Below are 23513 nucleotides of genomic sequence, written 5' to 3'. Positions count from 1 at the left end.
ACAATTTGAGAAAGAATTAGGCATGAGCAGAATGTTTTATGAACAATCATAAACCGAATCAGAAAAATTATTACACAATTTTCTTTTAAACAAACTCCAGGGCATTGTATAATTGACAAGATGCACTAACTGACAACAAAGCTCCACAGTTAATGACTGACAATGAATATTATGATACAATGATACATGGATATGTCTGATATCATGATATATACACCATGGTATAACAATGGATATGTCTGTGGATGAAGAAGACTATGCTCACAATGCACAACAGAGGAACCATCGATGCCGTGTGATGAAGAACATGAAATTCCATTGCTGATGAATAATATGATTATTATGAATGGTGAGAGAGGTGATTTTTCAACTGCATTGGGCAATATTTCAGCCACATCACAGAAGGAACACAAACACCAATTATGGCACCAAACCAAGGTCTGTGAACACTTCAAACACTAGGCTACCACATGGCCTGTAATTATTGAAGAATATGACATGGAATGGTTGATGAGGATGATGATATGGAATGGCAGATGAAGAGTATGATGGAATGGTTGATATCACAGGTAATCATCATGCTCCTTGGTTAAGGAAAGGTATATGCAGCTACAGTTTGACACATAACAGTAACATATACCCAGACAAAATAGCTCATTACAAGCGTAAAATACACCACTGCTTTATCTGATATTCAGATACATAATATGTTATTTACCAAAAGGGACAAAACCATCAGCATCTTACTCCTGTATCCTACTTTTTTCACTTATTAAGAACAAGAAGTTAATTATGTCTACAGACATAGAGTGTACTTTGCAATATTTGAGAGGCAGTTTTGTACCTGTTCTAGACAGCTTTTACAGTGTGTAATGTATAAGACAATAGGGACTGTCACATAAATATTCAGGTCTTAATATGGGACTTTTTAATTAAATTGCTTAGAGATAGAATCAAAAGTTGATCAATGGTCTACAGTAGGTATTAACTTATTGCTTAATTGTACTCTTAAGGGGAAACAATGCTCCAAACACTGGCATCCATTTCGGTCTTTGTCAAGAAATTGCAGTTATAGATCAGAAGTTGATAAGTAGTCTACAGTAGGTGTTGGCTTATGCTTAATTGTACTGTTAAAGTGGGGACAATGTTCCAAAAACTGGCGTCCAATTTTGGTCTATGTCAAGACTTATACATTGTTTGCACTATTAACTGGGGGGGGAACTAGGTTAATGATCTACTGCTTGTTTGATATACATTGCAAAATTTGAGTTTGCGGACTAACAATTTTGAATGATTAAATCAAAGTTGCTACGACGCTGATTTGCCCTTGTCTAGTTACCCTTCAAGCCCCCAGCAGTTAGTGGGAACACAGGGCTCCATGGTGATGTACAGTACTACACATGTCACATTCCCAAACTGGAGATGGTAGCCATGCCTCTGCCACACTTAAAGCAGTGTATGTCCCACCACAGATAACAGGATGACAGACACACAAGGCAGGTAGAAGCGGTACTTACATTCAGCCAAGGATGAGCCAGAGCCTCGTCGATAGTCATCCTCTGTCTGAAAGTTGCACAGCAGATAGTGAATATTTACAGAAACAAAAAAACGAACTGACATACAGATTCCTCCTGTTTGAATGGTTTATGGTTGTCATTTCTTCAGGATTTAAAATAAAATGTAATTAAATTTAACACTGTTGTTACCCATCAATTAAATGACTACCCTGGTGATTATCTTATTCATCGTCAAATTGATTTTTTTGGACAAAACACAAGTCATAAATATGAGGCACTAAAGTCAAGGGGAGACAACTCTGGCAACTCACTTCTTGTCCTTCAAAAGGAGTTTGTTGATGAAGTCCCGAGCCTCCTCTGATACAGGTGCCCAGGCCTCGTCATCATAGTCGAACTCTGCCCGGTTGATGTACACAAAGGTCTCCTGGTCATTCTCCCCAGCAAATGGCGAGTAGCCACTCAGTCTGGAACAAATACAAGCAGCATACACTCCCACATCCATGACAGACACAATACAGATGGATATTTCGGTTGGATGTTACCTTTTGTTTGTACATATACAAAGGCCAGATTTTGTTTCACATATGCAAGAGTTAGAACTTTTTCCATCTGTGCTCATTTGCTATAAGTTTCTATATCAGTGTAAATATATTTATCTTCAATATTAATTACATTTAAAAGTATTTACATTTTCAAAATAGAGAAAAACACATATTAAATGAGTGAGTTTGAATTGAGAGTTGAGCTGACTGTATTTCAGCCATAATGCGACGTGGTATGTACATTGTACTCCTAACAATAAACCTGCTACAATGATTCAAAGATCACTAAAATCATCATGCCGTGAATACATTCCTATATAATTCCTCATATATTCCAGGCAGTTTTGTCAATACTTACAGGACATATGAGACCACTCCAAGTGACCACATGTCTGTTGCGAATGACACAGGTTCAAAGCTGATGATCTCAGGTGCACAGAACTCGGCTGTTCCAAACAGAACCTTGACAGACTTGCCCTCCTCAAGGCGCTGAGCCAAGCCAAAGTCAATGAGTTTTATGTCCTTGCTCTCCTTGGTCACACACATCACGTTCTCGGGCTGTTGACAGAACACACACTGATGTCATTACTGGCTCTTAAAGTGAGTGAGTTTAGTTTTAAGCCGCTTTTAGCAATATTAAAGCAATATCATAGCTGGAGACACCAGAAATGAACTTCACATATTGTACCCATGTGAGGAACGAACCATGAAGCATGAGGTTTTAAATAAAAAAATCAGAGCTATTGTAATTTCGTTATATACCTCTGATTTTCAAACACAGTATGTTTATCTCCATTCTACCATAACCGTGTTATTAAGACTTTTAAGAAATATTCATAACGTGATTATATACCTCTGAATGACTTTAATTAACCAATCACAATCCAGTATTTACTGAAGTCATGGTAGAATTAGGGTTGACATCTTATACAAGATTTTTGCAAGTGCGGGTCTGACCTTGAGGTCGAGGTGGATGATGTTGTTGCCGTGCATGTGCTGCACACCCTGGCAGATCTGTCGCATGTAGGTGATGCAGTCTTCCTCTGTCAAGTCATACTGCTGCTGGACCAGGCGGTCAAAGAGCTCGCCACCACTCAGACTGCAAACACATCCGATGGAATGATAAGTCAATGGTGAGGATGTTGGTCCGGCCAGCCATGGAATTGGATATGTTTACTTTGTAACCCGACCCCCAAAGTGAGTTAGTTTTTTCTTGCAGATGTTAACAGACCCTGAACCTGAAGAAATCTAGCATGATTATTATCATGAACTTCTACTTTAGATGTCTTTAGTGTAACTGCTGATAGACTGAAATTGGGTTTATACCATACTTACTTGAGAATATGTTTAAGAGTCTATTTATGCCAAAGATATACATTTTGATATTGGTAATTGTAAAACAAGATGCTTGTACTAGTCAAGACTTCACAATCCTTTTAACTTTGCTAGCTGACTTGAGATACTGATGACTGACAGTGAGTTTGGTTTTATACCCTTTTAGCAATATTCCAGCAACATTATACTGACTCGGACACCAGAAATGGGCTTCTTTGTTGTACCCATGTAATTCGAACCCAGGCAGGGACCAACAAGTACCATACAGCCTTTAATTCTGATTGCGTTTTAGTGAGTTTGCTTTCTTGCAGATGTTAACAGACCCTGAACCTGAAGAAATCTAGACTTGCTTTATTTAGAGCTTTAGCACTGCAGAGATGGCTTAGCAGTAGGGAAAATAATGTGTTTCAGGGACTGTGAGACAGACTAATATAGGCCTAAACATGTTACTAACCCCAAACAATAATTAGCAGTGTATAACAGAATGAAGATCAAGGACTCACAGTTCCAGGATCATGACCATCTCGCCAGGCTGGTCGAAGGCCTCGTGGAGTTGCAGCAGCTTCTTGTGATGGAGGCGGTTCATGATGTCGATCTCATGCCGTACTGTCTCCTTCTCATGGGGACGACAGCGGATGAACTTGGCGGCCCAGTTCTTGCCAGTGGCTCGCTCAATGGCACGATGGACAACACCGAATGCACCTCTGTAATGATACAGATTGTGAGATGAGTTTAATACAAATACTGAAATTTGCAATCATTAGGCATTGAGTCCATGAATCTTAATTAGTCTGTTAACCATATTAAAACTGCTGTGTAAATATTGGTGGATGTAATCTGTGACTGACCTTCCGAGTTCCTCACAGATGATGTACTTGCTGAGGATGTCTCCCCGGATTCTGCTCACATCAACTGGGGTTCCGGTGAAGTCAGCATCATCTGCAGCAGAAGGAATACATGTACATTGATACATCAATACATCTCTCAGTTGAGAACAGTCCAAAGGCTCTGCTAAGATCAACCTGTTTGATGCCTAGCAAAGGTAACTTTCTTCAAATGAACTGCTTCAACAAGACAGAAATCAGGTGGGATAATAACTTTAAGAGTCCAATACCATTTTAACATATTGCAACCCATTAGGATTTCTTTTCCAAAACTTCATCAGGAAACAGTTCAACACTGTGTTGGATCAATACAAAACTATTAAAAAAACATACAATCCACAAACGAAAATGTGTTTTCTCTAACATAACCTTGCAAAAAGGGAGTCAGTAAGCTAGACAAAGTCTTGTTCCTTACATAGATTATCATAGTCAATGGCTGGGATCGGCTCTCTGGTGACCACCAGCTCGGACTCAGGTCCCGGACTGCTGATGCCGTATATGTTCTCGGCCAGGATGCGGAACTTGAACTGTCCACGGTCTTCCAGACAGGTGACGGTGCAGGACCGAGTGTTGGATGTATCAGCATGGCGCCAGATAGCGGTCTGCATGTCACACTTCTCAATGATGTAGCCTGTGATGGGGGAGCCACCATCATCCTTGGGGGCATCCCATGTCATGCTCACCGAGTGCTTATCGATACTTGTGATCTCAGGTTTACCAGGGCGGTCAGGTCGATCTGAAGATATTGGGAACAAGTGAGTGAGTTTGGTTAAGTGAGGCCTTGATAAATATTCCAAGAGTGAGGAAATGGGGCTGATAAACCAAGAATTACGGATATAATCAGAGTAAATATCACATCTGAACCCACAATTACTGGTTCCCTCGACCAACGGAGCAATAGCAGGGGCTAATATTATATTCAAGTACTGATGGAAAAAGGGAATAATGAAATATCAACGATTCATACTTTCTGCAATTTCACTAAAGTGTTTTGTATCCACAACACAATGATACAGTAATATGTCTTCTCTAATACATACAAAACATAAGAGCACCACATGCTTATCTGTGCATCTGTATTTCTTTGGCAGTTTTTGCCATTAAAAAAGTAGTTAAATAACACACAAAAATTCATATGACTTCAGTAAACCTATGACTGTTCTTAAACATCTTTTGAGAAGCATATATTCAGATATTCAGTCTATCTGGTACTGACCAACAACGGAGATTGGAACTGTGGCGCTGTCAGAGCCCAGCTTGTTCTGGACTTCAAGAGTGTATTCTCCTGCATCACGCATGCCAGCATCCTGAACGATCAAGGTCGAGTGTTTGGGTGTGGTCGTGATGTCAATGTGAGGTCCCTCATGGAGTTCCTTCCCATTCTTTTTCCAGGTGGCAGTTGGAAGAGGGAGTCCAAATATGGGCACACGGAGCTTGATGGAGTCTCCGCTGGATATACAGAGGCCATCGGCATAGCGCGGAGGAAGTTCGATACGGGCTGGCGCGCTGAACAACACAAGTAGGATATTCTATAAAGTCCATCTGATTATCCTTGTAGGGATGGGATGTTAAGGATGGGATGTTAATATCCATCCAATGATTTAACATTATTAGGTCAAAGACTGGAGAGTTTAATGTAACACTGGCACTAGCTAGAAGTGGAAATGTGGTCTGTGGCCAGCTGCAGCCTTCTGGTCGAGGTTTTGATGGAATTTTGGCTTAGCTTTAAACTTGGACATTGTGTAATTATCTGTTAAGAGTATACTCCATACAAATTGAGATAGAAACTTTTACTTGGCCTGAACAATCTCAACACAATAATGTTTGCCCATATGTTCTGAAGATAACCAGTACAGCAATGTTGGCCCTGATGATGAGAACACACCAAGTACAATGAATATTAGCCAGGATAATCTCAATTTACCAAACACATTAAGCTTTGCTCTGATAACCTCAATCTACACCGCACATAATGTTTGGCTCTGATAATATTCACTTACCCAGCACATTAAGCTTGGCTCTGATGGAAATAATTCCGTATCTGTTCTTTGCCTGGCACTCGATGTCGCCACTGTCTTTCAGCTCCACATCATGGACAACCAAGGTGAAGGTGATGTCATCAGCCTCCACTGAGTACTTGCGGGTCCCGAACACTTCACAGTAGTCCTTGTACCTGGAAACACAACAAATAGTTCCCTTACAGCATGGAGCAATGACAAAACAAATGCAAGTTTAGGACCTCTCAGACAAATACCCACTTGCCATACCTTTTCTTCACACATCAAATTGGGACAAAATAATTTCTTCATAATCACAACACAGAAGAACATTAACATAAACTTGTATGTGATGATGTCATGCCTCTTACCATGTGACCTCTGGGTTTGGTATTCCAGTCACTTGACACACGAAGCGAGCTTCTTCACCGACTGGGATGTCAAGGTCACCAAACTCCTTCACGAACTTTGGTGCTTCCGTCACTGAAATTGCAGAGTCTAGTGTGTAAAGATTTGTTTCAGCAATGAAGATATGTGCATGAAATAATTATCTTGCTTTAGGCTCTGTTGGTTATGTCTGCATGACAGGCAGCTACACCAATGGAAGTGTTTTATTCATAGATCAGTTCAATATAAAACACAAAAGTTACAAATTAACCAGTCTCAGATTCCTTAAGGTGTGAGAGGCAAAATACGGGTAAAATTTAAGAGTGGACAATAAAAGTCAGTGATGACACAGGTTATCCCTGAAAATGGGTAAGCACGTCTTGCCACCCACTCAAGATATATTATGGGCAAAACAAGAAAAGATACTCATGTAGCACATCTTTTCACAAAACAACTTAATTTCTACCTTCAAATTACAATCTTCTTGATATCATTCTAAAAATCTTTTTAGCATTTTTCATATATTCTGATCCTCAAAAATCTCATGTATTCCTTCTGTCCACTATTTACCAATTGTTTCTCTGCAGACAACTGCAGCAGATGGCGGAGAGGGTGTACTGAGTCCAACTGCATTCTGGGCAATGATGCGGAATTCGTAGGTGCACCCAGGATGGAGTCCATCAACACGATGCCTTGTGTCAGGAATCGGCTCCTTGTTGATTGGCAGCCAGGATCGGCCAGTCACATCGGACCTCTCAATGAAGTAGCCAGTTACAGGCGAGCCTCCATCGGACTCTGGTGGTTGCCATGTCAACTCAACATGGGTGGGGCCAACCTCCAGTACTTCAGGAGAGTCTGGGATTCTACTTGGTGGTTCTGTAAGTATGGCACATAGATTAGTTCCATGTTTATCACATTTGAGACTCAGTTCCTGTATTAGAGAGAATACATGATATGGAATTAATTCAAGTACACAATATGTTAATGTAAATCAGATCATGCAGTAATGGCTGAAATGGAAGGAATAATTATTATAAAGTGCGTATTTTAAAAAGCAAATCTAATTTAACTACTCAACATAAAGCATACAGCAAAGCAAATCTACCTCTAAATAAAATCACAAAACATTTTCAGTACAAAAGGTGCAACGGTTTCTCAGTTTGGAATCTCACACACCATAAAGTATATTTTAAGATAACTTCTGGATGTCCCCCCAAATCTGAAATATGATTTTGGCAGTCATGTCCAAATATTTGCTTGAATATATTTCCCCATTAAAATTCATATTAACATATTGGTGAAAAGATCCAACTGAGGTACAATTTCCATACTTGACAACACATATTAAACAGACAGGAGTACGAAGCACAGAGAACGAGCAAAGCAAAAGTAAAAAGTCAAGGATAATAAGGTTCATAGGTTGACAGCAAAGGAAAGGTCAAGGTTGAATCATGGAAGGTTACATTTGTAGGGTCAAGGTCATGCATTCACACTCAAACAACTCACACGTTATCATCCATTCAATCACAAAAAAAGAAGAGCAAAAAACAACAACAAAGGTTTGTATCATGCTTTATTCAATAGATTTCTTTGAACATTTGACATTAGGTGTTAATTATTAGCAAACCTTTATGAAAGAAAATAAATCTGAAATGAATTAAAGGCATATAGATTAAGGTTCATGCATATAGTTAAATACACTCGGAATACACGTAGTAAATATACTTGTCATGCCACAAATAAGGACGTAATAAAGATATCAGAGGCAAATGAAAACGGATACCTAGGACAGAACCTGTGCATTCAACTACTGTGTACAACTACTGTGAACAACTACTGTGAAACTACAAAATCAACATTTAAAGCATGCTATGAAACATTTAACTCTCACACAATGTTCAAGCCAGAAGAAAGCCTATGTATCTACAAGTGCTGATGTATGCACAGAGAGAGTGAGTGAGTTTAGTTTTACGCTGCACTCAGCAATATTCCAGCTATATGGCGGCGGTCTGTACATAATCGAGTCTGGAGACATATGCACATAAACAACTTGCAAACATTATATAAAATATCTTCTCATTTTTTCTAGAATGTCTGTTGGAATAAAATATTCTACCAAAATATTACTAAATGAAATCTAACATTTTAAAATGTGTGAGTGCTCATACCTTTCTTTGCCTTCAGCTCAACAGGAAGTCTGAGTTCAGCAGGGGAGCTAACTCCTGCTGGATTTTCTGCAATTACCCTGAAGAAGAATGACTGGTTCTCTGGCAGACCAATGATATCACGAGCTGTAGTTTTGCCTGGCACATGTGCCACACGTTCCCAGGTTTCAGAGTCTTGTGCTCTCTTCTCAACGATGTAGCCTGTGATACTGTCATCGCCCTCTGGTGGGCCCCACACCAGGGTGAGACAATCCTTGTCAATGTTCTCCGCCCGTAATGACACTGGTGCCTCTGGTGGAGCTGCAAATAAGAGTGTTTAATGCATGATTGCCGAGTCCGAAACATAAGAATGTACAGAATATCATTTTATATTTCTGTTCATATTTCTTTGAACAGAATTGAAGTTGTATGATGGTGTGCAGTTTCATGTATGAGCTTAAAGGACAGATGATAGGACATGTAGAGTCGAGAATTAACGCTTTTCCTGGCACTGCTAAGGGAGACAACTCTGTACAGTAACCGGCACTACTGGGCCACCTGTGCTCCCAGAAGTCTCTAGAAGGTTGCCAATGTTATGACCCTTGATCAGTACTCACTGATATAGACTTCTGGCTGCACCATGAAGTTGATACACCATGTTTACTGTTGACAGCAGCATCAAACCCAACAATACTTACCAGTTCCATATCACCGACATGAGAGTGCAAATACTTAGTGAGTGTGTGACATAATGCAGTTTGGACATTATTTGTGTTACACCACAGCATGGAGCACAAGGTCGTATGTGACTTGATTCAGTAATGAACAGACAAAAGTGAGGTGAGGTGAAATTGGGTTTTACGTCAAGCTTGAGAATATATTTCGCTCATATGACGATGTGTATGCATGTGTATGTGTATGTGCGGCTGCTTGTACTAGCCCAGACTTAAGCTGGTTTTATAGTGCTAGCTCACTGAGATACCATGCCACAGTGAAGCATGAATACCCCACTCAGACACATTATACTGACTCCGAGCCAACCAGTCCTTGTTGTACCCATTAATGCCGAACGCCAGGCAGGGACCAACAAGTACCATATTTTAACGGTCTTTTTGGTATGATGCGGTCGGGGATTGAACCCGCGACCTTCCGCTCTCCGGGCAGACGCTCTAACCACTACACCACACAGACAAAAGAACTGTCTTCAAATTACTGAATTACCATTGGTATCTGAACAGTTTTGACAGTGAACAGTACAGTCAGTGAAGAGTACTGTCAGTGAACAGTACAGTCAGTAAAGAGTACTGTCAGTGAACAGTATTGTCAGTGTAAAACAGTGTCAGTTTGTGTGTGGGCAATGTGGAACCTATATGTACAAACCAAGGATAATAATCAATGTGGGATTCAACTCATGATGAGCAGATACTGGCACAACTAAGGGATGATATTCCGCAGTGGATTGTGGCAATGTATGTGATATGTTTTTTCTGGGATTGTGTGTTCCTTCCGAGTCTTATCATGAGGATTCAGATGTAGGTCATAGCGTTGTCGAGATTCCAGTGTTAGAAACCAAGCGTGGGTGTCAGGATGTTGAATAACATAACTGACTACTCTACTGAACAACTTTTACAATTATTTGACAGTCTTTGAAATACATTTAGAATGTGGAAAAGCATGAATGTGAGATCTATGTACAATGATAATCTTCTTGATATTTAACATATTTATTTATCTTTTTCCCCTTATCTATAATAATAATAGGCCATTCATATAGCGCCTTTCCACGTCGCAGGGATATGCTTAAAGCGCTTCCTGAGCTCAAGTTAAAACTACATATACAGCTGGCAGGTATGGATGATTGGATTATCTAAGAAAATTATAATCAATAAATTAAAATCTCAATAAATTTCTGAAACAGATACAGGACAGGTGAACAGGCTATAATTCCCATAAAACTAATTTATTTTCCTAATAAGGACTTCTATTTGTCTTGGATCAAAATATCAATTTCCAACTTACAGCGTGTATGTGTATTAAGTGAACATTTCAACAAAAGCACTTTATTTCATACCAATGGGCAAGGCTTGTGTGTGTAAGTTTTGGCTACTCATAGCTTTGGCATGAAAGTTGTGTGTTAGGCCAGTCCACATTATCAGGATATAATTACACTCTACACATGGCCCAAATGATGAAAATATACTGCTTTAGGGACTTAAAAAGTGATGTAACACCCTAAGGATTCAGACCTTAATCAGTTCCTTTTTAATAAAATATATTTAGATACACAGATGAAGATGTTAAACATGTAAATATACCTTTTCTGATGACAGTTTACTTGCAAAAGGTAAATAGGATATTCAGGGCATCGGATTCCACATTTCACACATTGAAACCTCAACCCACAAAAGGACAAACTTCCTTTTAAATGTTGCGAATTTCTCCAATAATTAAAGAAAATGTGTGCTTAAACTTACAAGTTTTCTTCAGCAATCCATGCCCAAATAACCAGCACTTCCAGATTCCATGACAGAGCCCAGAGCTTTGTATTGTGTTGGTTGGACATTAGCATATAACACGTCAGGGCCCTCCTAACTGTTGGTTATAAATATCCCCCATTCCCCAGACGAGGGACGGGGCCTCGAGGGGCTGGAGACAGTGTTGATCATGTCAGAGTGGGTCTGAGTAAACATGAGTCGAATACAAGTTCGTACAGCATGTGATTAAACAGTTCAGTCTTGCCAGAATATTTGCTGTTTATAAACTGGACAAATAACAAGTCCTTGTTTTTAAAGTGCTTTGTTAATGGATCACCTTGTTGGAGCAGAAAGGCTTGAATGTGTTAGAGAAAATGTCTTGGGTAGACCAACAACTTTGTAGGCTAATCAAATTCATTGAACATTCGTTTCAAAGTATAACCTGTGCACATTTTATCAATTAAATGTTAAAATAAAAAGGAGTATTTTCAAGAAATACTTAACTTTTCTCATTATTTTTTGTTACAAATTCTCCAGCTGAACCAAACTAATTTTTAAAAATAGAAAATTGTCTATCATAAAAATAATTCAGAAATAGAAACTGATGTTTTAAAACTCTAAGAATGCTAATCTATCTGCTGTATTTTTTAATATAGAACTAAATATTTTTGTTGTTTAGAAAATATTAAACGTCACAAGTGTAACAGAAAACAATCAATGCTGTCCCATTAGATAATTGAAAAACCCAATTCTTTACCCAAACAAATGGTTTGTTCAACTAATCAGACTGATTCCAAAGACAAACATGTCTTGAACTCGGTCAATAATTGACAATATTTGCAACAAACATCTTTCTCCCACTTACATCAAACAAGTTCTGAGTTCAACTCAGAGTTACTTCCCTTTCACCAGGAAGAGCATTTCAAAGAGTAACTGTTTTGCTGCAAATACAAATTCTGTTAACCTAATGGAATGAAACTTGTAAATAATAAAGTTTATCTTATCTTTTAAAATCTGAGGATTGAGTCAGGAATAATGTTTGAAGGAAAATGTGGGTTTTTTTATCATTGGATCATGTGTTTACTTCTGTTTATGTTATTAAAAGTGACCTATCAATGTATAGGGACAACTAATCATCATAATTTGGCAACTAGAACATTCTGAGTTGGCACTGGCATCTTGAAAACTGTGAGACTGGGTGGACTTAGCACATGCCTTTTAATGTCATTGTGGAAAATAGATTAGCAAATCATATCCTTTTAATGCTACATCCAGTTATTATTTTAATGTTTCATAATAACATTTAAACAAAACATAAACAACTAGAATGGAAGACAAATCTGATGAATTATTGCAATTATGTCAATATTTCATATTGTTGTCTTCTGTCTACAGTTGTCTCTAATGTGTTTTGGGAATTCATGGGGTCGTAAACATAAAAACAGATGTGTCAATTTGCATTAAACCAATACACTGATTGGCACTATATACACCAGTTATTATGTTTATACCTCCATAAACACAAGAATTATTGAAGTTAGTACTTGAGTATATAATATATAGAAAGTTATTGTGCACTGTATTTGAATCCTTCCCACATGGAAGGGGCATTCAACGTCTTTGATTACGCAGTGTATCATAGTGAAATGCTTTTAATCAGAAAGCAGAGATATATTCTCTAACGGATAAATTCTGCTGTATGAGTGCTGAGTGAAAGGCAATTTTGTATGTATAGGTGTTGTGTGTATAGTCTGTTTGCAGTGAAAACGCACAGATGAATTTCACTTTAAACAAAAATGTAAATCAAATAAAGTGAAATTAAGACTGCGAATCCTCATAAATTTGCCTTGCCAACTGACCATTTAAATTTCAGAATTTTATTTATTGTAGGACAAAAGTTGTTTAACAAACGATCATACATTCAAACTGCTATTATTGGTTTGTATTACAAGGGGGTGAGCGCAGTAGTTGGAACAGTGAAACAAATGCACGTGCGGTTCGTGATGAGCGTTAACTTAGACCAACTCTACTTGTTCTTGGTGTTTCATTTAATGTGCATACACCCTTGTAATACAAACCAATAATAGCGATTTGAAACTATGATCGTTTGTTAAACAACTTTTATCCCAAGTTGAACAAAATTCTGAGATTTAAATGGTCAGTTGGCAAGGTAAAATTATGAGGATTCGCAATCTTAATTCCATCTTATTCGATTTACTTTTTTTTGTTTAAATTGACATTCATCGGTACATTTTTCAGTGCAAACAGACTATAGTGTCTGTGTGTGTCTGTGTGTGCATGCCTGTTATGTCTTGTTCATCTGTGTGTTGCATGTTTTTGTGTTGTGGGTGTGGGTCTGGGTCTGGGTGACAATCACAGGAGGTGGCAGATTATAGAACCTACCCTCTCCAAATCAAACAAACTTTGTATGAGGATTTAGTTATATTTCTTTTGTCAGAAAATAACTAAATTGCAAGATATTTGTATTTGATTGGATGTTTGCATATAAAATTTAAGCTTGGCTGACACAGTTATGCTTGTGTTGCTTTACTATGCCGAACAATGTTACTGACTTTAATGGGGTTTTTCATATGTGTTAATGAGCAGTGTGTGTGCAAAGAGGTTAGGTTCACTTGGTTCTAAGACCCCGTCTTAGCTTGCATGTAATCTTCTGTGGTGGCAACCCTGCTATCTGTCACTTGATGCCTGTATACAGATGTGAGCAGAAGCTCAAACCAACCGTTTTGGATCATTTGGGAGATTTTTTTGTTTGTAGTAACCATTGCTCTCAGCAATAGTCCAACCGATGTTCATCTGATGTATGGTTGATGTCAACTGATTGACAGCTAATACCAACTGACATATTGCTGATGAGTGAGTGAGTGAGGAAAAATGGCGCTTTGAAAATATTGCCAGTAATGTCACAGCCTGTTCGCTTTACGACTGAGGATATCCTGAAGCGATGCATGTCTCAGACGTTAACCACTTTAGTGAAACTCACAAGCACTGGTGTGGTGCTGACAAACCTGTGAACATAATCCGACTGACTGAGTTTGGTTTTACGCCGCTTTTAGCAATATTCCAGCAACATCACGGCGGGGGACACCAGAAATGCGCTTCACACATTGTGCCCATGTGGGGATTCGAACCCGGGTCTTCGGCGTGATGAGCCAACGCTTTAACCACTAGGCTATCCCACCGCCCCCCCGAACATAGTCCGAGCAAACTGTGATTCGAATCCAGTCATAGCTTAGACATGTCAAAGGTAAGCAACTCTGAATGTCAAATTGCAGCTCCTGGGATGACTTGTCCACCCTTGCCAACCTATGTCTGATGGAGTGAGTGAGTGAGTGAGTGAGTATCCTTTACACCGCTTTTAGCAATATTCCAGCAATATCACTGCGGGGTACACCAGAAATGGGCTCTACATTGTAACCATGTGGATGTTGGACGTCTGATGTTTAGATAACATTCACGACACACACTGAACATTCAAAACATATATAACAAACAAATTGAACTTTCAGGTAATGGTAGACAAAACCACTGGGCCAAATGTTACTTTCTTGGCACCAGGGTTGTGACTGTACATACAGAAATACAATAAACATGTACACAAAGGTTTACCTGACTTTGGTCAATTGTGATGACATTCCTGGAAGTGACTCTGGATACCAGGTGTAACAGGGTGGACAGTACACACGGACATAATACACTGATACAGTTTACACAGTACACCATAGAATATCAGGGGATACTCATAGTGCTGGAGACAGTTTCTATGTTCGACTAAACCTACTGCAGTGGTAATTTCTCCAACCTTCACAGTGGATGAGTTGTTTGTTTCCTGTCAAATCAAACGGTAAGCTTCTTCCCCAATTAGGAGTTTCAGCGTACAAATTGAACCAGGCCTCTTTCCAAAATATCTTTCCTTTGTATCTTGTACATGAAAACATTTATGGAAATGTTTATGTCTTGCTCTAAAATTTTAAGCTTACTCTTAAAAAATTGCATCTGACAACTTCTTTGAATCAACACATAACAAATTATTATGAGTGCCAACAGATGACAACATGTTGGAAAAAAATGTTTGATAAAAGTAAAGGTTTCATGACAGAACTTTGACCTACATTCCTTATTCATGAATTAAAAAAATAAGAGTAATTTTTAGATTAGAAGTTCCATCATTTGCTGATGACCAAATCATTATGTGAAACTAAATTCGTACAGTGTGCATGTGCTTTGTGAGGAGAGATACATGGGACGTGTGTTTGTGAGTCAGTGTGGCTTAGGTGAGTCAAGTGCGTATGACCAAGTGTTGATGCTCAAGTACATGATATGCAAGATACGTGGAAACTTTGACGATCAAGTGTCACAAACTCACAACTGTTAAAAAAAAAAAATGCAGTAAGAATGTATTAGCTGGACATCCTGACTACTACTGAAAATTTTAAGATAACCCTGGTTCGAAAAAAAGACAACCCTGGTTCAAAAATAAAATAAAAAGAAATAACCCTGATTCGAACAAAGATAACCCTGGTTCGAAAAAAAGATAACCCTGGTTACAAATACAATTTCTACTGAGATGCTTCCCCTTGAGCAATATTGAGTTTCCTAAAAAATGACCTTGCTAGAACCTTTTCTATTTCTTCAGATTCAGTGCAATGAATTTGTTGAGAAAATAATTGAATTCAAATGTATTGTCTTAGAGCCACTCTATATGTGGATATCAGACATTCAGAGGGAGGATTTCTACAAGACCATTCAACAGATCCAGTCAATGAGCTGAGATCAGCTTTCTCATGTGGAAACCAAATTTTTTTGGGTAAAGTTAAAGTTAAACGAAACATGGAATTCTTATAAACCAACAGAATTATTGAAATGCTTAACAAATAAATATGTTTCAATGAACCAAAGTATCTGTATCAATATACACTTCTTCCTGCATAACTGCCATGGTTGAAAAGGCATAAAATAAGCTGATAAACTGAATCTCTGAGTCAGCTCTGTCATCACTGACTGTACTGCTTCTAAAATGACATTCAAGATAACCATTATATAACTGTTTTATAACACTTGATCCCCAAACTTTCCTATCCATGCATAGTGAGCCATTCAGCATTGATCCTGCAAAAATATCAGGACAAAATATTGTCCGTGTATGCAACGTGAGTGCTGTTATAGACAACATTGACTACATCTAGTCTACACTAATATACACAACATGGTACAATATTGATAACAAAATAACATCGCCAACAGTTATAAAGATTTATTCACCGAGGGAAACCTATAGAAATAAAGAGGAGATATTTGACTTCACAAGTGACAGTTTAACACATAGATTCACCTCTGTATGGAGCATAATGCAGCTGAAAGGGTCAGGGCCGAAATCATTAGAGATTTGGTTTCAGTCGATAAACGTTTTTAGAATTATGCAAAGCGCATTATTTTTTTTTTGTTTTTTCAAATTACATTCTTTGACAGAAATATTTCCATGGCTGCTTGGAATCGACAAATGTGCCCAGCAGTATAAATGCAACTGTAGGTATCAAGTCAGGGGAGATAACTACAGTCACCGAAAACGACACATTCATAGATTTCAAACAGAAAAAGAAACATATAAACGTTTAGGTAGATTCCAAAAAGAAACACACCAAATATCAAAATTAATTTTTGACAATTTGAAATATTTCCTGAAAAATTTCCCTTTTTTAGCATATTGTTAATACCTCAAAAGCTGGTAAAGCCAAATATTCGCATGCGGCCATATGGCATCTTTAGCGTAGAAAGAAGCAATAATGTTACGCAAATGCAGAAACTGAACACAACTCACAATCTCTGATGATAAATGCCCATCAGGTACATATGCTCCAGACACAGACAAGGAAATATGTTAATATTGATGTCAACAAAGAGATCAGTGAAATAAAGAAAGCTAACAATGTTAACAATGTTAACAGTTATCATACATAAATGTACAGGTATTAGTCATAGAATGTACATACATTAGTCATTAAAAATTAAATCAGAAAGCTTTCAGCAATAAATAATAAATTAGTGGTTAATATGTTAAGAGAAATGAGAACGAGTCAAATTTAATCAAATTTCAGAACTTCACACCGTAAGTTGTTAGGAGAATATAATGTGTGGTTGGATAACAATCAAATTGTTAAAATCGCCCCTCAATAGAACTCAAGTCTATGGAATCCCACACAGAGCTTAGGGGGTTGTCAGCGTATACACGATAGATATACTCGTATCTTGTTAGATTCTGAATCATGTAGACATTAATACATGGTTGAAGGTTTGCCTGGCGGAGCCAACTATTCCCAGCATATTCTGGAGAAACAGAGAAACAGCAGCGGTGAGAATGTGAGTTGTCACAGAGAGTTAACCAAGACAGCTGTTGATTCTATTAACACTCCCAAACTCATCCTCAGTAATGCAAGGTATTTTATCTCCATTCATTTACCATAAATACCCTGGACCTATTTAACATCATAGTCTCAGTGGGAAGAGACAACATTGTCTTCCATCTTTTCATTGGCTTAGCAACTTCTCTCACTCAAATAGTTTTTTAAACTGGACTGCTATTTCATGTGTCATCATTTGAATCTTATAGAAAGCTATGGTAACAAATGGGTCGAGGATATTTATGGGGATAGGATGAAGATATAATACACAGGCTAATATCGTAAGTCCAACACTGAGAGAACAGATTACTATGGCTGTACCATTATCATATTTCAAGAACACTTGATATGATTAAGATGACCTTTCAAATTTTAAAAATTCAATGTTGGAATCACAGCAAGTGTCAAAGGGAATAAGAGATATTTGGAAAATGACACATACATGTATTCACCTGAAATGTTTCAAAAATATAATCTGTAAAATTCAATTTCAATTTTCCTTGACCAATTCTTGAATCATTTTGAGATGGATATCATATTACTTATTATTCCAAATGATAATCTAGAAATATGAAGTCTAGAATTTTATTTTTTTTATTCTTTCAGGTTATCTTTTCCAGTGCACCCTTACTTGTGGGGTTACATGAAATAAAGCATTGATCATCTTTTTCATTTATTGTGGTGCATTTTTCTCTCAAATGTTTGGACCTTTAAGGACATATCTCACAGGATGAACCAGAGAAATATTGAATCAATCTCAGTGTTAGGATGAACAAATTTTAATGCTTGTACAGAGCAACAGGAGCCTTGGTTAACAATATACTGATTAAACAGATTTAGTATAATCAGTCTGTCTATGGCAGAACAAGAGAACACGATTTATACTGTAATCCATTTCAAATATTATTAGTATTTATGTTTCATAACTATGAATAGTTCAACTGTTATATCATAAACAGACTGATAAGTTGAAAGAAATATAACATTATGAAAGAAGAATTAAAAGATTTCCACATGCAGCATGCACCACAAACACAAGGCATGAAGGTTAAAGTGAGACAAGCAAGCACATCAACTATATATATATGCACAGGTAATGAGGGTTTGGATTGAACAGGTTGTCAGAGTCAGGTAATCTCCCCTTTATCTACATACTTTTCTAAGTGTTCATGTCAATTAATAACATAACCTGGTGTTAATATTTCATGTAAGAATTGTATTTACATCAAAACTATGAACATATGTAGATTTCTTTCTGTCATATTACCTGTGATTTTGTCTCGATACATTTTCAAAACTCATTTGAAGGGGAGATAACTCTACTATCACATTACCAGATGGGTAATATTTCATGAGGGAATAGCATTTCATACTAGATTTCATGCTTTACATGAAAACTGGGAATATGTTTTGAGTAATATTCACCAGTTCACATGTGATTTTGTCTTTCAATTTCAAAACACTCACTTGAAAGGGAGGTAACTCTAATTATCACAAATGCATCACACATCCACTGCATCAACTGTGCATGTATTTTTGGAACAAGTCTTCAAATAGAGATATAACAGGAAATGTTTTTCATGTACCTAACCATATAAAGTATTTGTACTTTGTGTATTTAAAATTGGAATGAAGGTGAATTTCAAGTTGATGGTTGAATATACAGGATAGACAATGCTTAAGGTCCAGTTTGAAACTAACCTTTGACATCCAACCTAGAAATTACACTTCAAATGTATGTATGAATTTACATAAAATTTTGAATTAAAATCTTGAATAAAACATTATAAGATCTTCATTGACAAAATTAAGATAAACTGTCTTTTAACTCTGAAACACTGTTAACATTATTTATAATTAATATTTGTGTTTTGTCAAGTACAATCAGATTTTCTGTGACTTTTATCACAAAGTGTCATTCCATTATTCTTTGCAATGTATTATGAATTATGTAAGAATAACACAACTATGTTTAGACGGTACTGTGGGCTGAATGCAAATGGATCTAAGTAATCTGCTAAGGAATATACTGTCCACACCATGTCACACAGAATGGGGGGCATGTCTGTCCATATGGGTACATGGTGCCACGCCCCCTCACCATGCCTCAGAGAGAAGCCAGGTTGAAGTCATCACGGAAACAGATTCAAATCCCCACATTGCAAACCCAAAACCAGTGAACAATCCCACTTGATATATTGATCAACAGCTTATGGTAGAAATTTAATTTGAAAAAGTTGAACTCAAAGAATCGTTGATGCAGAATAGATACATTTCTTCATGATAGCGTTTTAAAAATCAAAACACTTCTAACATAAGCTGTGACGAATACTCACTTGTGGTAAGAACAAAAGCCTCATTAAAGTATTTATATTTTGAAATCATACAATATTTAGACAGAAATGTTCTGTATACATTTTTTAATTTTTATAATGGATAACTGAAATGAATTTTGTATTATTTTTGTAATTAATATGGTCATTTAAAAATATACATTTGCGAAAAATGGAAAACCTTTTAGGTGAAGGAAATACTGTCATCTAATACTGTATGATTTCAAACAGAATAATTCAAAGAAGGAAAACAGCATCTTGTACTTACCAAATACTCTCTTTGGTATAATGGGAATTTCTGACTGCAGAGCATCGCTGCGGCCATATTTGTTCTCAGCGTACACTCGGAAGTAGTAGTCCATATTTTCAGTCAGTCCAGTGGCCGAGAAGGAAAGATTGTCGGCATCATTGCGGCCAACATACATCCAGGACTTCTTGCCATCTTCTCGCCTCTCTATGATGTAGCCAGTAATCTTTGAGCCACCATCATGACTTGGAGGTTCCCACTGGAAGGTTGCAGAGTCGCGGGTCAACTGCATTGATTTGATTGGTCCAGTTGGGGGCCCTGGAGGACCTAAAAGTGGAAAGAAATACAAGAATGAAACAGGAGACACCAAAAGTTTAACTGATTTCAGACACATAAGAAAAATGTGATTTTCCAAACCACTAATTTCAGATATATTGTGTATATATATATTAATAAAGCTTTCTAACTTTTCTTAGATTATTCAGACAGCAAACAAAACACAATAACAATTTGAAGAATATATTTCCATTCCTTACCGTATGGACTCTTTGGAATGATGGGAGATTCAGTATCAAGAGGCTGACCCACTCCAATGGCATTCTCAGCCATCACACGGAAGAAGTAGCCAACGTTGTCGAGGAGGTTCTCTACTTTCATTGTTGTTGTATCAGGATCAACCTAGAAATACAATGAGAACTCTCTATTGTATAAGTCAGTGATCCTCAATGTGAGGAATCATTCCATCCCTACACAGGATATACAAATTGTATTACTAAAGTTGCTTTCATATATTACAGTTCAGGATTTAACTGTGTACAAATTTTACATGATAAAATGTTACACATAGTCTAAATATTCCCATGTTGGTTTGCAATATCCCAGCTTTATAGCGGCGGTCTGTAAATAATTAAGTCTGGACCAGACAATCCAGTGATCAACATCATGAGCATCAAACTGCACAACTGGGATATGATGACATGTGTCAACTAAGTCAGAGAGTCTGACCACCCAATCCTGTTCACTTCTTACAACAAGCATGGTTACTGCACACCGATTCTAACTCAGATCTTCTTGGGTCCCCATAAAACCTAACAGGGATGAAAAGACACTAGATTATGTGGCCTCTTGTGACAAACATAAGTTGCTTGTGACCTTTCTAGTTTGGAATCCCCTACGAAGTAGTAAGTAAATGAGTGACTAGTAAGGGGCTTTACATATAAGGCATATTTTGTTTTATGATCAACTATGTACATGGCAAATCCTGGACAAAGTTTAGTAAAGCTCTGACCAATGAGTGTTAACTGACCTTGCCAACTCGTAGCCATGTCGGACGTCTGATGTCAGATTTCTCTATGATGTAGCCGGTCAGTCTGGACCCTCCATCACTCTCGGGTGGCAGCCACGACAGATTCACAGAGTCGTCAGTGATGTCGCTGCATTGGAGTGGACCAACTGGACGCGATGGTTTACCTGAGGAACAAGATCAAGAAACACTGATAACCACTGATGTTCTGACCTTGAAATTTGTCAAATCGTGTGGATTAAAGTTCTGATATCACTTGCATGATATTGTATGACAGAAAGGGACAACAAACCCATCAGAACTGAGGATAATCATTTCAAGCAAACACATTTACCAACGGGCTATCTCATGTCTAAGATACTGCCTTGATTATTGAGAAATGCATGTATCTGGTACTTTTAACCTGAATAGTACTAGCTTATTAAGCAAATTGTCAAGAAGATTCAAAGATCTGACATGGTAAAGGAAACTCACCCTTCTGCTTCGATGGCACAATGGCCTGTTTGAGCTCAGCTGGTGGACCATAGCCTCTGATGTTCTTGGCGCTGACTTGGAAGAAGTATTCATATCCTTCAATAAGTCCACGGATGTCGTACATGAGGTCAAAGCCTCCAACCTCTCCAGCTGTCACCCAGGTGGCAGCCTTGCCATCTCTCTTTTCAATCTTGTATCCTGTGATGACAGCGCCACCATCATACTGTGGTCGGCGCCATGTCAGCGATACCATGCTTCGGTCCACTGCAGTCTCATGGAGGTCCTCTGGAGGTCCGGCAGATCTGTACAGAATAAGCAGATCAGTGAATATGTGGAAAGTTAGAGCAGCTTTCAGAATTTATTGGGTCTGGGGTAAGCAAACCAGTTGTTGATAGTATGAACATCAATCTACCTTGCCATAATGACATTTTCAATGAAAAGACTCCCAGGTGTCTACCACCATCCCTGCACACTTTCAGTAGCCATTGTAGTCACACAATCTACATCTTTAAATTAAATGAATAGATTAAGGGAAATCGTTGATGGCACCTGTTCTTCACAAAAAAGTGTAAGACTGCTTATTACACAGAGACAAAAAGAACAGGTGTTAGAACAGTGACTCACCGACAGGTCTCTCTGGCATGATGGGTCTTGGCAACATGGCCGGTTCACTGAGACCCTCTGCATTCTCTGCCATCACCCGGAACATGTACATACGACCCTCCAGCAGGTTCAAAGCCTCAAACTTGGTCACATCCGGCGCAGTGTTGCCGATTCTCTGCCACTGCATCCTGTCTGCATCACGACGTTCAACAACATAACCAGTAAGGGGAAGGTTACCAGTAAAGTCTGGTGGAAGCCATTCAAGTTCAACTGTCTCATCCATGACATCAGATGCCCGCAGACGACTGGGTGGTGATGGAACATCTAGCAGGAGAAAGCCAACATTAAATTGGAATCAGCTGTCAAAAATTGTGTTACAAGGTACAGAGCAATGAAATTTTGTACAATTTGTTGATTCCAAAAGGTTTCTGTACATGTATCAGTAACTGAGAAACAAGGCCATTGCTTTTTAAGAACCTTTTCTCGGACATACTTTTATATACAATTCATCTTACATATACTTTTGAGATTAAAGTCCTGGGCCTGGTTTCACAAAGCGATCATAGCACTAAGATGATCGTAACTCCCATGCTTTAACATAGACTTACAACAGTTGTAGCGCTACGATCACTTTGTGAAATGGGCCCCAGATCAATACAGGAGCATCCTATTTCGCATGTCCAATTTCCATGTGATTACGTAAGAGCATAAAAACTTGTCACAATAGTATTTCTTCAAAAGAAGCTCTTACCAAACTGGCTCTTTGCAACAACAGCTGTCTTCATTTCCAGTGGTGCACCAACTCCGATCTTGTTCTCTGCCGACACGCGGAAGACGTACGAGTGATCTTCTACGAG

The 23513-nt window shown here is 38.1% G+C and overlaps 1 protein-coding gene across 1 annotated transcript in view; it reads right to left on the bottom strand.

Annotated features, from left to right (window-relative positions):
- Window positions 1–22810, bottom strand: part of LOC124264099 (titin-like) — a 133909-nt gene extending 111099 nt beyond the window's left edge. The window contains exons 1-17 of the mRNA XM_046698826.1: window positions 22678–22810; window positions 22054–22355; window positions 21583–21746; window positions 20813–20954; window positions 20298–20603; window positions 8831–9127; window positions 7233–7538; window positions 6647–6758; window positions 6280–6451; window positions 5495–5783; window positions 4694–5014; window positions 4243–4333; window positions 3898–4098; window positions 3017–3158; window positions 2418–2617; window positions 1829–1981; window positions 1518–1563 (exon numbers count right to left, since the gene is read on the bottom strand). Of these exons, the coding sequence (XP_046554782.1) occupies window positions 1518–1563; window positions 1829–1981; window positions 2418–2617; window positions 3017–3158; window positions 3898–4098; window positions 4243–4333; window positions 4694–5014; window positions 5495–5783; window positions 6280–6451; window positions 6647–6758; window positions 7233–7538; window positions 8831–9127; window positions 20298–20603; window positions 20813–20954; window positions 21583–21746; window positions 22054–22306 (3195 nt within the window). The 5' untranslated portion in view covers window positions 22307–22355; window positions 22678–22810. The remainder of the gene's footprint in view (window positions 1–1517; window positions 1564–1828; window positions 1982–2417; window positions 2618–3016; window positions 3159–3897; window positions 4099–4242; window positions 4334–4693; window positions 5015–5494; window positions 5784–6279; window positions 6452–6646; window positions 6759–7232; window positions 7539–8830; window positions 9128–20297; window positions 20604–20812; window positions 20955–21582; window positions 21747–22053; window positions 22356–22677) is intronic.
- Between the last annotated feature and the right edge of the window lie 703 nt (window positions 22811–23513).

The sequence above is a fragment of the Haliotis rubra genome, unplaced genomic scaffold, assembly GCF_003918875.1.
Source record: "Haliotis rubra isolate DU_JTF1 unplaced genomic scaffold, ASM391887v1 Scf91, whole genome shotgun sequence".
NCBI classification, from domain to species: Eukaryota; Metazoa; Mollusca; class Gastropoda; order Lepetellida; family Haliotidae; genus Haliotis; species Haliotis rubra.
The sequence above is the reverse complement of the archived record's forward strand: the minus strand, read 5'-3'. Positions and strand labels throughout refer to the sequence as shown.